The 17,256-nt window shown below is 40.3% G+C and overlaps 1 protein-coding gene across 3 annotated transcripts in view; it reads left to right on the forward strand.

Moving 5' to 3' along the window:
- LOC137279396 (methyltransferase-like protein 27) overlaps positions 1-16,966 on the forward strand; it is a 46,666-nt gene extending 29,700 nt beyond the window's left edge. For all 3 annotated transcript variants that reach the window (XM_067811813.1, XM_067811822.1, XM_067811830.1), the window contains 5 exons: positions 11,372-11,486; positions 13,412-13,543; positions 14,125-14,263; positions 14,681-14,773; positions 15,463-16,966. In XM_067811813.1, coding sequence (XP_067667914.1) covers positions 11,372-11,486; positions 13,412-13,543; positions 14,125-14,263; positions 14,681-14,773; positions 15,463-15,701 — 718 coding nt within the window. In that variant the 3' untranslated portion in view covers positions 15,702-16,966. The remainder of the gene's footprint in view (positions 1-11,371; positions 11,487-13,411; positions 13,544-14,124; positions 14,264-14,680; positions 14,774-15,462) is intronic.
- The last annotated feature ends 290 nt before the right edge of the window (positions 16,967-17,256 follow it).

The following is a 17,256-nucleotide window of genomic DNA, read 5'->3' on the forward strand; positions in this document are numbered from 1 at the left end:
CATAGACTCACGACTGGCGTAGCTCAACGATCGCTTTGAGAAACTGGGCCCTAGGGACCTTTCAAACAGATCGACTGATAAGCTCTTGTCACGTTCATACTGTCACGCTCCACTCATGCTTAGACAACCTTGTCATGCTGGTGTGTGTATGACAGAGATGAAAGTTAATATACATTCACCGAACCATTCAGCCATTCACCGAGGCAGCTGGCATTCTGCTGTGATGTAGTGACAGTACTTTACATTGTATTGTATTGCGTTGTGTGTTCGTATAAGGTTATGGGACAAAATCGTTTGAGCAGTGTTTGGCTCGGTAAGCTTTTCTTTATTACAAATAGGGACTGACATCGAGGAAACAATTCAACATTATTATTTTGATTTTTTTCTTGTTCTTTTTTTCATTTTTATTTCGGTACACCAGGGTTACATGTCCGCACAGCAGTATATGAAGCAATATATTGTATAATTCTATCGTTACATGTTCGAACAGAAGCATACAAGTTTATATAGGGTAATTATAGTGATGAACAGAGTGTAGTGTTTGCTTTCATACGGAACATGTTCATGCAACAGTATATAAATCAAATATTGCACATGTTTACATGTTTGCACATTTGCAGTTAATGTGTTTGCTTTAATAGAGAAGAAGGTGACATATGTTGATGTTATAGTTTTCTGCCTTTCCAGAACAGAGGGAGAAAGCATTCAGGTGTCAGGTAGTGAGGTATCAATGTGTAGGCAAGTTGATATCGTTGTGACATTATGTGGTGCATTCATGATTCTGATATCTTTGTTCCTGGAAAAGAATGCTTGAATGATTTGCCGTTCCCTTTTTCTAAATACTTTTTTCTCTTCTTCGCTGAGCCTTGGTTCGAATCTCTTCTTTCATGTCGTAGTATTTGGAAAGTCCCTACATCACCACCTGAAACTCTTTTTCGGATATCTTACTATCGGAGGACGCTGTCGAGATATGATCCACCTATCAACTTTGATTCGGCCAGAACGCGAATGCTGTCGTGTTGTAATGCCTTCCTTTGCAATCGGCGTGAAATAATTTTAAGAGCTATTCCCACTACCCCCGAGGCTTCAGTCGCTATTTCCATGCCGAGTACGATGGATAATAAAACGACCCCCGCCACACCAAGCTTTCAGCTGATGACATGCATTTTTAGAGGTTGTAAAATCTTTGTGAGAGTGATCTTTTTCTTCAGGCTAATCGTGACTTCCTCGAGACTTGCGTAAGCTTTCACTTCTTTCTGTATGTAAATCACGCAAAACTGATGTTGATGTTTTTCACCCGTTATGATTTCAACATCATCACTGGTGATGCCTCCCGAATAAGACTTCGATGTAAAGACGTCTGACACAGATTACCCAGTCGTATTGCTGGCAAGGAGACCTGCTTTTCTCGGGATGGAGCTCACAAGCACACTCCTCCTTTGCAATGGAACGTAGGCCGTGACTAGAATTCCATTACTGAAGGAGAGAGTAGGGTGATCGTGATTAGCCAGGCGATTCTGGGTGAGATTATGTCCATCAGTCATCCTCAGTAGGGATGAACTAGTACAGCGTGTGTTTTGAGACATCTCTCATCTCGGCATCATCTAAATTGCTTAGATCGTCATCGATTGCTCGAGCGAACCACCACCCTCTTATTATTGTTTCGGACGGGATTGTACGGAGTGTTTTCAACGAATCACCCAGTTTTGACGTCATTGACGTCATCGAAACCTCCGAGGTTACCACCTCTACCAATGAAGGTTACTTCTGCTCATCTGCAAATATCCAAATATGACATTATAACACTAAGAAAATAAACTAGCCAAATTACCTCAGAATGTGACCCAAAGACTTTATCCAAAGATAGTCCCAGGGCAGCAACATGACGTAACAACACACGGACGACTGAATGTGGAGTGACCACAAACCTTGCAATGTGTAAAAGTGTAAATCTTAGCTGATTGCCCAAGCTTGCTATGACGACAAGATGATCTAAGTGGGAAAGGGCTTATGTTATTGTGTTGTGTGGGGAACAAGCGGTAAGCATGCTCAGTGAACTGGCTGTGAGTGATAGTTAAGGCAGAATAATAGGATAAATGATATGACTAAAACTATGCAATGAATTTTCAAGCATTTATTTACATGAATTCTAATCAATACATCACATGTTAAAATCTACAAAATCTGCCACTGTCACAAACACATTCCAGTATTACAGGTGAGTACACAAACGTCGGAGATGCCACTGTGACCTATCTCCCAACAGCCATCGATTATTATGAAAATACACCGGAACATGCCAGTTGAAAAGTCGACTATGTTTTGGAATGGGATTGTGCATGGTCCTGAGTCACATGAACTGGAGTGAGTGAGTTAATATTTAACGTCACATCGGCAATATTGCAGTCATATGACGAGAACGAGTAATTATGAAAATACAAATGCACATACATTGTAAAACCCTGTCGACAAAGGACAGTAAAACTAACTAGGATATCACAGAGTAGAATGTAAAACTAGTGAATAGACCTAAAACAATGTATCTATACAGGACAGTACAATATAAAAATGAGCTGTAGGTTGCCAACAACAGAAGGCAGATCACCATACCAAGGACCATGGGGACTTACAGTACATTTGCTTCCTGCATGGACCCTTGTTGGATTTACATCATCCCTTCAGCTGTTAGCAATTTAGACAAATCTAGCCATAAACTAAAAACACACTTATTCCACGATTAAAAAGCTGGAAAACTTAGATTTACTTCAGATGTTTTTGGACTTATGTACCCTCTCAGGAGGACAATTATTTTACGGTACTTCAACCCCCTTCAAGGGTACAGCCACTAACGGTTTTTATCTATTTACAGTTCAGTTAATAAATCTAATTCCTTTAAAAATGCAATAATTAAATGAGGGCTAACATTGCTAAAAAGATCCTTCATAGTTTGTGAATTAAAATACCGATCCCTTGTGATGGCATACTCAACACAGTCAAGCAAGACATGCTTGACTGTGATTCTTTCATCACAAGGGATGCAGAACGGAGGATCCTCACCTTTCCAAAGGTATTCATGAGTATATCTCGTATGGCCAATACGACATCGCCGCATAATGACCTCCTGAAATCTGGATTGACAACCCAAGTGGGTATAACCAATATGAGGTTTTATTGCATGTAATTTATTTATAGCCACTTGGGTGTCCTACCTCTTTTGCATCAGATCTCGGATATACGATCTAATTGTAGCTTTATAATCAGAGTATGGGACAAGAAGTGGGGTCACGGATTTTTTGAGTGCTGCCTTGGCAGCAAGATCGGCCATTGTGTTGCCAGAAATGCCTACATGGCTGGGTAACCAACAAAAGACGATGTCGTATTGGCCAGTAGCAAGATTAATATACAATTCAATTATTTCTATTAAAAGTGGATGTTTACATGGCATGTTTTTAATTGCCTGGAGGCAAGAAAGAGAATCAGAATAGATAAAATACTGTTTATGTCTGGGGTGTCTTTCAATATATTTAAGAGCAGTTAATATAGCGTTTGCTTCTGCTGTGAAAATAGAACTATTATCTGGTAATCTGAAAGATATTGTTCTGGCACAAGCCACTGCGCCACCATCCTTGGACCCATCTGTAAATAAAGATTTGTATGTATTATACTTACTTTTTAATTGATGATATTCTTGTTTATATTGTAATTCATTTGTATCTGATTTTTTAAAACTTGTCAGTGTTAGGTCAACTTCGGGTCTAACTAACTGCCAAGGGGGAGACGAAAGTAGACGGGAAGGAGATATATTGGCTAGCTCAATGCCGCACACAGACAGAAAAGGTTTCACTCTAAGTCCCAGAGGCGGAACAAGAGAAGACTTTTTATTGTACAGATCCTCATAAAGAGGATTAAAAACACAGTTAAATGCAGGATTGGCTTCATTAGAATATAGTTTTGTTATATACTGTAAGGAGAGAGTTTTATACGTCGTTGAGTAAGAGATGGCTCATCGGCCTCGACGTAAAGACTGTCAATAGGAGAAGTTCTAAATGACCCAAGACATAGTCTTAGACCTTGATGGTGATAGAATCAAGTATTTTGAGGTTGCTTTTACAGGCTCCACCATAAACGATGGAGCCGTAATCAAGTTTCGAACGGATGAGAGATCTGTATAAGTGGACTAGGGTAGTTTGGTCTCCTCCCCACTTTGAATTGGAAACAACTTTTAACAGATCAAGTGCCTTCAGGCATTTAGTTTTAAGGGATTTAATGTGGGGTAGAAAAGTTATATGTGAGTCGAAAATAAGACCCAAGAACTTGGCCTCCTTTACTACTTTGATGGGGGTGCCATTTAAAAATAGTTCTGGATCTTTATGCGGTTTATACTTTCGGCAGAAATGCAAACAATTTGTTTTTGTTATAGAAAATTTAAACCCGTTTTCAAGTGACCATTTTTCAAATTTATTGAGACAAATTTGTAATTGCCTCTCTATTGTATGTGTAGCAGCCACAAAATTTCCGTGTCGGGTGCTGGGATTCGAACGACAGACCCTCCGATCCGAGGTCGGATGCCTTGTCCACATGACCAAAGCGGTTAACCCCGTCAGCAAGCTGACAAGGTAAGGATGTCATCTGTGGGATGACTCCACGCCCTGCTACATATGCATATTTCTACCTCTACAAGAAACATTAAAATCATCCACAAATAGTGATCCATCTACTGAATCACTTAAAACCTTAGAAAGACTATTGATGTTAATACTAAATAAAGTCACAGACAAAATACTGCCTTGTGGAACAACCTGATCTTGAGGAAAATAGTCAGTGAGGGTTGATCCCACACGTACTTGAAACTGTCTGTCATTTAACAAATTGGATATAAACTGAGGCAAGCGACCCCTCAACCCAAAAGAATATAAATCTTTCAAAATACCATGCTTCCAAGTAGTATCATATGCTTTTTCGAGATCACAAAAGATTGATACTGCATGTTGTTTTTTAATGAAAGATTTTTTTACAAATGATTCCAACCGAACCAAGCGGTCAATTGTGCTTCGGTTTTTACGAAAACCACATTGTATATCAGTAATCACATTGTTGGTTTCCAAAAACCAAACAAAGCGATTATTTACCATTCTCTCCATGGTTTTGCAAGGACAGCTAGTTAAGGAAATAGGTCGGTAATTTGATGGATCTGTATGATCCCTCCCAGGCTTTGGAATAGGAACAACTATGGCTTTTCGCCATGAAGGGGGAAAATGTTGTGTTATCCAAATATGGTCAACAATGTCAAGTAACGTTTTGAGACATGATTCACGCAAGTGTTTTAAGAGTTGGTAGTGCATGTCATGCGGTCCTGTTGCAGTATCGTGAGCCTGTGATAGCGCAGTATGAAGTTCATGTAATGCAAATACCTCATTATAATCTTCACCATTATCAGATTTAAAATTTACTGGTTTCTTGTCTTGGTGTGTTTGATAAGTCTGGAATTTTGGATGATAATTTGAGGAGGATAAATGTTTAGCCAAAGTTTCACCCAACTTGTTTGCAATATCAGATTTTTCAGTTAGTATGTTATTATCATTTTTGAGATGCTGAATACTACTGGATTTGGAACCCTTGCCTTTAATTTTTTGGATCATATTCCATACCCTTGACATAGAAGTACGGGAATTTATTTTGGAAACGTAATTTTTCCAAGTATGACGTTTAATGTGTTTAAACGTTCGTCGAGCTTTAGCGTGACTGACTTTTACATTATTTAAGTTATGAAGAGTGGGATGAAGACGAAAATATTTCTCTGCTTTATTCCTCTTTTTCCTAGCCTGTTTGCATTCATCATTAAACCATGGTTTACGGATGTGCGGATTTACAGAGGACTTAGGAATAGTTTCATCAGCTACATGTTTTAGTTTGTCTGAGAACATTTTAATTGGATCAGGGACATCCATAAAAAGGTTTGGTTTAAGTTCCATAAGGCAGGTGGCCTGAAATAATGGCCAATTGGCCTTTGAAAAACTCCATCTTGTTACAGGCGGATCATCGGAAGGGTTAATTGCTGTAAGTACTGTAGGGAAATGGTCACTACCACAAAGATCATTATGGACTGACCATTCAAACTCATTATAAACGTTTGAATGAGAGAGTGACAGGTCTAAAGACGAATATGTTCCCGTTGCAGGATGCAAATACGTGTCAGAGCCATCATTGAATATACATAAATTATTTTCAGATATAAACTCTTCAAGAACTTTCACTTTACTGTTGGTATCAGGACTTCCCCATAATGGGTTATGCCCATTGAGATCACCCATTATGATACAGGGTTTTGGTAATTGGTCATACAAACCTTGAAGATCATTCTGATGGAGAATGGAAGAAGGGGAGATATACAAGGAACAAAGAGTAAGAATTATATGTAAAGTAAGACGAACAGCAACAGCCTGAAGATTGGTTTTAATAGGAACAGGGCTATGAATAGTACCATGTCTCACCAATATGGAAGATCCACCAGTGGCTTTGTCACCAGGGGGTGAAAAAGAATGATAAGAATGGTATTTACGCAATTCGAACTTATCAGTATGTTTCAAGTACGTTTCTTGAAAACTAAATGCTGATGGTTTATAATCCTGTGCTAGTAATTGTACTTCATTGAAATTGGTCCTAAGTCCTCTGCAATTCCATTGGATCAAGGAATTATTGTTCATTTAATAGCAGGTGGTAGTACTGGGGAACGACTTTTCCCCTTCCGAGGCGAACTGCTTCTATTTCGCGCATGGGGATGAGGAGAGACGTCCATGTCTTCTAAAAGTTGAAACTTGTTATAGACTTGTACAGGATCACGTGATCCCTTTTGTACTCGATCAGATTTTTGTCTATAATCTACTTTATGACAAGTATTTTTCACTGCAGGAGATATTGTTTATGATTCAGTCTGGCAAGCTGATGCGGCATGATTCTTATCACCAGCAGAATCTGATGTACTTGAAGTTTGTTTGTCAGCTTTAACCCAGGTGATATCTGTCTGACATGAAACAGACAGCACAGATTTAGCATGAGGGCGAGCAACGACAGCAGAGTATGTTATACTTGATGACTGAGGCGAGGCTGCATTTACTGAACGTTTTCACTCTATGAGGAGAAACCCAGATCTAATTTTTGTAACAGCTTAGACATCCCCAACAAGTCCATAAATTGCTTTTGATGTGGCAAATTGATTGAGTTTTAGAGGTTCACCGTCAGTAGAAGATACAACCAAAAATCTACTCCATGTATCCGGTAATCTGTCTGTAGCACTGTCCTCGTCCGAGGACAAACACTCATCTAGTGCTCGTTTATGTTTTTTGGTTGAGCCATGGTTAATAATAGAAAGTTCACCATCCCAGCTCCCCACCCTCCACCGAGTATCACATGGACAATGCTATATACCAGTGGCTCTCCGACTGGCAGCACCAAGGATACTGGAATGGTATACTCCAGCAGAAGGCTAATTCAAAATTAATCGATCCACCAGATTGGCCCATGAACCACCGCCTTCTGGGCATAAGACTCTAGGCAAAGTTCATAACATCAGTTTTCAAATCTAAATGTTTTATATGAATGAAAAAGCCAAGGCCAAAATTGAAACAGTACAAAATCAAATCTGTGCAATTACATAAATAATCCACGCACAGGACTTGGCATGACCAGTCGATTGGTCGAACCGGGCCGATTCGCCCCGTCTAGGCAAAGTCAGGGCCAAAGTGGTGTATTGAGCAACAGGAACACGGTTATAGGTCCCTATTGCCCTCAACCACCAGGATCCCCTCCTCCGCCGACACAGGGCCGCAACCCACGGCAAACGGGTTGGTGGACCAAATATCCCCCCGGGTCCACTACGGGGGTGTCGGCGACCTCTTAGCGTTCCCCTGCACCCACCACGAGGAGGTGGCTCGCCACGGGTGCCCACATGAACTGGAGGATGAATCGTATGGTAGGATGTAATGACGAAATAGTCATTGCTACCAGCAATCAAAGGCTAGGCGTGAACCAATATATTAACATCAATCACGTGAAACGGGAATAGTGAAACTACCACCACCGGAGCTAACTGTTCAACCCACACCTACATTGGCACGTTAGCCACAAATTACAATTACAATAATATTACGGCTAAAAGGTGACAGATTTAATTTGACTTGGCATCGTTTGGAAGTTACGTACCCTCTTAGGAGTACAACAATTTTACGGTACTTCAACCTCCCTTAAAGATACAGCCACATAAGTGGCTAACGTAACTACCAGTAATAAAATACATATCTATATGCAAAACATATCCATCAAAATTTATCAAGTAGTTCAATTTCTTTTAAAAATTTAAAAATTAAATGTAATTAACATTGCTAAAAATTCCCTAAACTGTTTTTGCACTGACATATTTGTCCCTTGTGGTGACAAAAAGAACATCTTTGGACGTGAAGTTAATAGAACCATCGTGTACAGAATAAGGGATGTCCCCCGAACACATTCCCAAGATCGATACATTCATGGTAAAAAAAGAGGGTAAGTTTGATTATACATCAACTGAATGTCAGATCAGGCTGATGTACGATCAATCAAGGTACAAAGAGAAAAACACTCCTGCAAAGAGTGTCTTCATGACTACAAGGGATGCAGAAATATATGTCGAGTTCGAGGCCCTCATCAGACAGGTCGAGCACGTCCAATACGATGGGAAAACGATGGCTCCTGTGAACTATAGAGGAAAGGATGCGGCCGATTAGTCTCTTACCTGCCTACAACGCAACGACAACCAGTCAGGGAAACTTTATCCAATACTGAGTCCATTCATATGGCGATGGATGACTGGATAAGTCTATTCAGTGCTACATGTGTAACCAACGGCGATTCCATGAGAAATCATGTTACGTCACGGGCTTGGAACAGAGGCACTGCGTACAAAGCTCTACCTAGAGACTTCAAATCGATCCCCAAAACCGTACTCACCCCATGGTGTTTTTAAACCTTCGCGGGTACGATGTCCACCCCATCATGCTGGTCATCGATGAAGATCACCAGATCAGCAGACTCCTGAACGACCCCGACTGACCAATTACATCAACAACGAAAAAGTAAGCCCAAAGGCTGTGGTTTACAAAATTGACTGCAAAGATGGACAATGTCTGTCTGTCTGTCTGTCTGTCTGTCCCAAAACAGAAACGCATACGCGATTTGCATTTTAAAAATCTGTTAATATAATATTGAGTTTAAACAATCGTCAAAACATATAACACAAGTGGTAACATGATTTTATACAACTGCACATTTTACTTGAACATAAGATTTTGATGGGACTTCTTACGAGGGTTAGACAATTTCATGCACTAAAGTCTATTTGTTGACGAGTTGTACGTGATTGAAAATACATCATTTTCGCAACAACTCATCTATGGGTTTATTTTTTTCGACACTGTATATATATATTTATATATATATATATATTTCTAATACCGTGGTTGACTACTCAATGGTGACCAAAGTTCAAGATATGAGTTCATTACTTGTGTCCTGTACAGCTGCTGCTTTCACGATTGTACAATGAAACACATATAGACTAAATATAACACGAATGTAGGTATTTTATAATTTCTTTTATTTAAACTGTTGATTCTAGTCATGTATTCTGAACGGTTCGAACAATCAGTGATACCCGTGTAAACAGCTATGTGAAAATTGCCGTTAGAGGTAAAACCAGGGATTCTCTTCGAATACGTAAAATGTACGACACTGGTACTTTTACTGGAGAGATGCCACAGGTATCATGTGTATCGTCTGTGCAAAAATACCTGACGCCATAACGCCAGTGTCTGTCCACTGGGATATCGACTATCGAGGTGCATACTGCAGTTTCAATAGTCAGATAACAATAGTCATGTAACAATAGTCATGTAACAATAGTCATGTAACAATAGTCATGCCCCTCTGTATCCGCACATGCATGTTTCACTGATAGACATGGTGATTCTTTCGATAAAGATCCACTCCCCCCCCCCCCCTCCTCCGAGCTGCTACGGTATTCCGGTGTTATCAAATTCACTAGGGCAGTGAGAAGCAAACACACACCCCACCACCCTGTGAAACACTGTGCAACATGGTACGTTAGCAAGGGCTCATAAGTGCAAATGACGACTCTTTCTATTCAATCAAAAATGTGCAGGGACGGTTAATTTACACACGTCATTTTAAGATATTCCTTCGACGTTTAGTAATGCGAAATTCATGTCTTCACAACATACAGGTCAACTCACATTTCATACTGACAACTGCTTAAATTCCTGAAAATTCCAAGTGGCAGTTTCTGGCTGAAGAAAACGAGAAAGATGCAGCCGGTTGAAGAGTAGTCCCCCACTGATAGTGAACATCACACACAAAGCACACAGGTTACCTAATCACACAGAATCAATAGTATTGGCTCCCGTAGATGGGATAACGTTGAACGTAAATTGGTACACAAATCCAGATTCCCAATGTGAGGAGATATCCGACACAGTTTTCCGATGACGACAATCACCAAACGATAACGATGACGCCAAGCGCTCAAATATTTTATGCTTGCAAGAATTAAAAGCAGCGATATATATAAGGTAACATCATTGTTTTAGAGTGTTTAATTAATCTTCTGTGATCTTACCTATTTGACATACAATAGGAATGAATGAGGAATAATTCAACTCTGACAACAGCCATGCACATACATTTGTAACTATCTGCTTAGGTAGATATTTCCTATGGGTGTGTAACAAGGTTTTCTTCTTTTTAGAAACGTTAATTTTCACATAACTATCATATAATGCTTGCTGTGTATTTGTATTTGTGTACGTTTAGTGTTGAAAATGTATGGAATCCCACTTTACGTGCAGACGAGCAGTTGTGTGAGGATCACCTTCAGCTTCGAACACTTTATCCCTGTTTAGCGAGGCGGAGATTATTTATTCATTGTATGGTGCTGAATTTATTAACTCCATGAGATTACTGATCGCACGTCCTTTTAACTAGCTGCCTTTCCGCCCACGGACTGTCAGTGATGCTTCATCAGTTTTCATATTATAGCTGGTATGTTATTGTCTGTGGTATCACCGTGTCTGTCGTTAATAAGTTAACAATTTAGACGTTGATTAAAAAATAAAGATAACAATTAGATATTAATGTCATTAGGTATTATTAGATCCTCACAATGACTTTGGTGTTCAGAAACCTGTATGAGCTGGTCTTTTTTCGCACAGGTTACACCTATACAAGCTGTAAGTGCCTGTATTTCGTTCTTATGGTATTTGCTATGAATACCTAGCCGTATATTGTATGTTGTTTCCAATAATACAACTTTCTCAACCTTTAGTTTCAAAATGGCAAGTACAGGCAAAAACGCCTTTGAGGACTTCGACAAGAGAGGTGGCATGACGCCAGGTCAAGTCGCCGACGTCTTCACGAACGCCGCTAGCACCTACGACACGGTGAGGTTAATGATCCTTAAAATGTAACTTTCAGCACAGTATGTTCATGATCACGCACCATCATAACATGCGAGGGAATCCCATCGGGCACCAGAGAGTCTCATAACATAGTTTTGGTTCTAGGTGAGTCATATATTTATGTTCTTGGACCCAAATGTTATCACAACACAATCCCTGTCTGTCATACCCCGCCAAACTGCACAGGTTAGCGCCAGTTCAGCTTAAGAGCCTACGGTTAAATGGAACTTCAATATAGATGTAAATCAAAACAGGTTCCGCAGTAGAAGTGATGCATGCTTGAAGGAAATACATTGAACTGTGCGAAATATTAACAATGTCAGTATCTGAAATGTCAGTCATACAGCAAACGTTATTGGCATGACAATTGCAAGAAATGGAATAACGCAGGTAAACAAGTTTTGTTAAGTCATGGGCAATGGTCACACACAAATATAATCGCTCAGGCGCAACTGTACGTCACACAAGATGCTGACGCTGTTCATTGCAAGGATGTCTAGTAATACTTGGCTTTTCGGTGTCATCCATTGCCGCCTGTTGTGTTGAGGATACCGCACGGCTGCTGTTATACTGAGCGAATTAATGTTTAACATTGGCAATATCGCAGTCATATCGTGACAAAAACAATTTATAAGATAACGATTAAAATCACTTTAAAGATACAAAACTGGAAATGCAAGTAAAATATTTCAACCAGATAATACTATATAAAACGCGGGATACAGATCGCCAACAGCGGAAAGTAGGTCAGTAGATTATTTTATTACTTTTGATGTGTTGGGACTGATGTACCCCAACAGAAGGACAAAAGTTTATCTTACGTCAGCTCCCTGTGAGGATACCAATATTTATGGACCTGTGAAGGCCCCCTGCTTGCCATGAAAAGGCTTCTATGTTTGTCGTAAGAGGGGACTAACGGGATCGGGTGGTCGCTGACTTGGTTGACACATGTCACTGGTTCCCAATTACGCAGATGGCTGCCCATGTTGTTGATCACTGGATTGTCTGGTCCAGACTTGAATATTTACAGACAGCCGACATATAGCTGGAATAATGCTGAGTGTGGAGTGAAACTAAACTCACTCACTCACTCAAAATTGATATATCAGTTCTATTTCTTTTACGACTGCAATTAGTAAATGATAAGAGGCGTTGAAAAGATCAATTGCTGTTTTGACATGACAATTCTGATCTCTTGTGACGGAAAATTACCGTCATGCAGGACATCCCTGAACATGATTCTTGTATCACAAGGGATGCAAAACGGATGAGCTTCACTTGCCAATAAATATTCATGTGGAAATATGGTATAGCCAATGCGACATCGCGGCATTCTGACCATGTTATAGAAAGGGTAGGACAGACATTGACAAACTGTGATTCCACCTTCTAAACGCAACCTGTCGCTGTTCGGTCTCTGCTTGGTCGGCACACACGTTGGTTTTCATCAGACAAACGTAGGAACCCCCTGCCACTTACGTTGTTCCCAACAACATACACTCCTAATGGATGAGTCAGGTGACAAAGGACAAAGGATAGTGAAATAGCTAGATTATCACAGTTAGAGATAACAGCTGTCCTATTTGAGGCCTGTAAGGTAAGAAGCTCGCGACACTGTTCAGTAATCCCAAAGGTATTTGTTGATCATGATGCCACAGCTTCATCTGGATATGTTGAATTAAAAGACATATATGGAAAACAAGTTATTTTACATTTTCTTTTGGCCTTCAATGTAATACTGATGATGATTACAACATACCCTTAACAGAATATAATTTATATTCAGAATATAAGTTATTGCATAGCTTCACCCGCAGGGCCAAATAACCTGACAAGACAATGAACAGACCCAAATCATATCAATACCAGTATTATAATCAATGAGTATGACAGGTGTACTTTTACAGGTGTGGACGATGAGGAATTACAAGGATCACATATATGTAGCCGAGGGTGTAGCGGACTACTTTCAGGAAAATCAAAGGGCTTCTGTCAGGATTCTGGATGTTGCTGCTGGCACAGGGATGTTGGCAGAACAGGTGCGCCCATGGTGGACAATACCGAGGGAAAAAACTGTTGTATTTATGTGTCACATGTTATAAATAAATAAAATATACATAGATAATTTAAAACACTGATAGCATATAACATTCGTCCGTGTGACCTACGAGACACAAGACACTACAGAACGTATAGTAGTGCATGAAGTGAATAGTCTATCACAGTATATACTAATACTGCTTCTTATTAGGGGCTGGTCGTGGGGAATTACCCCCGTGTTTAAGTGAGTGAGTTAAAATGTAACGTCACCACGGCAACATGTCAGCCATATAGTGACGAGACAGTGTTTGCATTCACAATAAATATTAGTTGCTAAACAATCAGGCATCGAAGGACAGTAAAATAACTAAAGTCTCACAGACGAGCATGTAAATCTAAAACTATGTTATTTACTAAGACAGTTCAATACGACACAAGCTATAGTTCGCCAACACCTTTGTCATGTGTTTGAAACTTCACAGATTCAGATCAAGTACGTTGTTGACAAACAGATTTTATGAGAGAATATGAGGTGAATGAAGACTGACGGGAATAGTTCAAGGTAATTCTTATGTTTCAGTTGTGGAAAATGGGATTTAGGCAACTAGACGGTCTTGATCCATCTGCTGGTATGATGGCTGAGGCAATGAAGAAACGTGTATACTCTAATTACTACCTGGAGTTTATGGATGGACACACCATCACCGAACTGGATACAGGTTATATGTTGAAATATTTCTTTACGTTATGTAACTTTAATATGAGTGGGTGCGATTACTGAAAACAATCAGGTCACATCGGCAATATATCAGCCATATCAGCCAGATATAAGTTGCAAATACATGATAAATACTGATTTGAATTATAAACGCTTGTCAGCAGAAGACAGTAAAACCACTACACAGATCACGGGTATGAATATATAATTACTTTAACCTTAACACAAACAACCTTGCAAACCAATCATCTGTTGCAAGTTGGGAATGATGTACCGTGTGTTAATTCAAGTGTGACTGAATGGATATCTTTATTCATTATGTTCGCTCGTCAATTATTGGTAACTGCTGTATTTCATCAATGCACGCATATTTATGAACCAGTCACATAGTATCAATACATATTTCAACCCATTGCAGACACATACGATTGTTTGGTGGTAGCCGCTGGTTTCAACACAGGTTTAATTCCTTGTGCGGCTTTATCGGAGATGGTGCGACTCGTGAAGCCAGGTATTGTGGTTTATTTTTTCCTCGTCCGAGTTAGTAACAGGAACCGTTACTAAGCCCAGGATGACCTTTCTGATATGACCTGATAAAGTCTGATATCTCTGTGTCTATCTATCTATCTATCTATCTATCTATCTATCTATCTATCTATCTATCTATCTATCAAAACGTTATCTGTTTCTCAGACGTAAACACATATATAATTTGCTTTCGAAACTTTCAACGTGATAATTCCTAGTTACCTGGGGACAGATATTACGTTGACACCTATTTCATCAGAATGTAAACTTCGTAATTTATCATTTGAAACAAAGTGACTCCTCTACTTATCACGAATTTATGAGCATGAGTGGGTGAGCAATATTCCAGCTATATGAAGTCGGTCAGTAGATAACCGAATCTGGACCAGACAATACAGAGGTCAGCTGCATGAACATTGGGATACGATGACACGTGTCAGCCAAGTCAGAACCTGAACACCCGATCAGTCTACTCTGACGACAAGCATGGGTTGCTGAAGACCAGTGCTAACCTGGATCTTCATGGGTTATGAAATGTGTAACTTCATGACGACCATGTGCTCATTTATGTTTAGATCTTCAGCTGATGTCGTGCCAGGTCAAGACAAACTGAACGCACACAGACGTGACAGAAAAACAGACTGACATGACCATCGTTGTTGTCCGTTGCAGGAGGTCTCATGTGTTTTGGCGTTCCCGACGCTCGATTCACTGAGGTAAAGGAATACATTAACAGACTGGAACCTCTGATGGGGTGGATGGAGCAGGATGGGGCATGGCAGCTGCTGGACAGGAAACACTACGATGACTTTTATGACGGTGCCAATCCAGGAGTTGTGTTCAGATACATAGTTAGTGCATCTAATGTTAGTGGAAACCAATACATGGAAAAGCTCTGTCAAAACCAATGACCATTTCACTGATGCTTTTAACCGGTGCTTAAGAAATACACCTTTTAATAATACTACCAGCTGAAGTAATGTTTCTTGTAGTTGTAATCCAATTATTGCTGTAACAATGTGTGCCCAGTCTCTGTTAAATACATGCTGATATTTGTCAACTGCCCCTGTTTCTCGGTGTTAGCTTTTACTTTCTGAGTACCAACCTTAGGCCGAGGATAGATACCTATTGATACACGAGCAATTGATCTCACGGTAGCAGAGCAGTGTGTCATCTCAAAAAAACATGGTTTTATGGTTAATTATTCGTTAATTTTCAATGCCACGGCTGTCAAACATTCAGCGTGAACGTGCCATTGGCATGCTGAATACGGGAACGTCCGTCACTGATGTTGCTAGGGTTATGGGATGCAGTCGACAGACCATCCACAATCTCCAGACACGTGTCCATCAAACTGGGACAACAGCTGACCGCCCCCTTCCTGGTCGACCACGTGTGACGTCACACGCAGAAGACCGACAGATTGCCTTACGTCATTTGCGTAATCGGTTTGTCACTGCCACATCCACTGGGAATGTATAGTTTGGAGGTCGAGTGACTGCCCAAACCATTCGAAATCGCCTGCGCTCTGCTTGTCTGCATGCACGGCGACCATATCGTGGACCAATTCTATCCCGTTTCCATCGACGCCAACGTCTTCTCTGTGCACCTAAGATGTACCCAGCGAGACTGGAAGAGGGTTGTGCTTAGTGATGAATGAAGGTTCACATTAACCTTTGCTGATGAAAGGGTTAGAGTTTTGAGAAGACGAGGAGAACGCAATGCCCTGTGTTGCGTAAAGGGTGTTGATCGATTTGGGGGAGTAGTATAGGGAATGACAGTTCTGGCTCACTTTCAAGAAATGTCTCTACAAAGCCTTATTTACTAAATAAGGCTTTGGTTGGGTCATTAGCTCTTGCTACTATTACCCCTACTATAAAAAAGTTGGCGGTAATTACTGTGCCTTGGTAGGAGGTAACACTGTGCCGTACGGTACGATCAATAATTCTTCTCTTACAAATCCCCTACCCGGCCCATCCCTCAAGTAGTACAAGTTAGGTTCGTCGGCTTTCATATCCACTTTATCTATGTTGTAAGTTTTGACTGACCATATAGGATCGGTGGCTCGCTTACGGCTATCGCCCCCTATGTTATGTTTATATCGATGAAACAGTTTAACGTGAACCGCCTATGATCTCTTTGGTGTTCGTAATAAAGGCTTGTTGGGCTTTTTGTATCCCCTGTTCTATGTACTTTTTTTTCTCATCCTCGCTGATAGCAGACTTACGAGACTTGGACCGAATATCTTGTTTCATTCCGTTATATTTTGTGAGTTCAGATAGGATTGAACGAAACTCCTCTTCTGAGATCTTACTGTCAGAGAGTGCCGTGGAAATTCGCTCACTCACTGTGTTCAGCTTTGCTTCGGCCAGAACCCTGATCTCGTCGTGTTTCAATGCCTTACGATTAAGTCTGCGTGATACTAACTTAAGAGCCAACCCTACCAACCCTGTCACCCCAGCCGTT

The sequence above is a fragment of the Haliotis asinina genome, chromosome 1 (assembly GCF_037392515.1).
Source record: "Haliotis asinina isolate JCU_RB_2024 chromosome 1, JCU_Hal_asi_v2, whole genome shotgun sequence".
In the NCBI taxonomy this organism is placed as follows: domain Eukaryota; kingdom Metazoa; phylum Mollusca; class Gastropoda; order Lepetellida; family Haliotidae; genus Haliotis; species Haliotis asinina.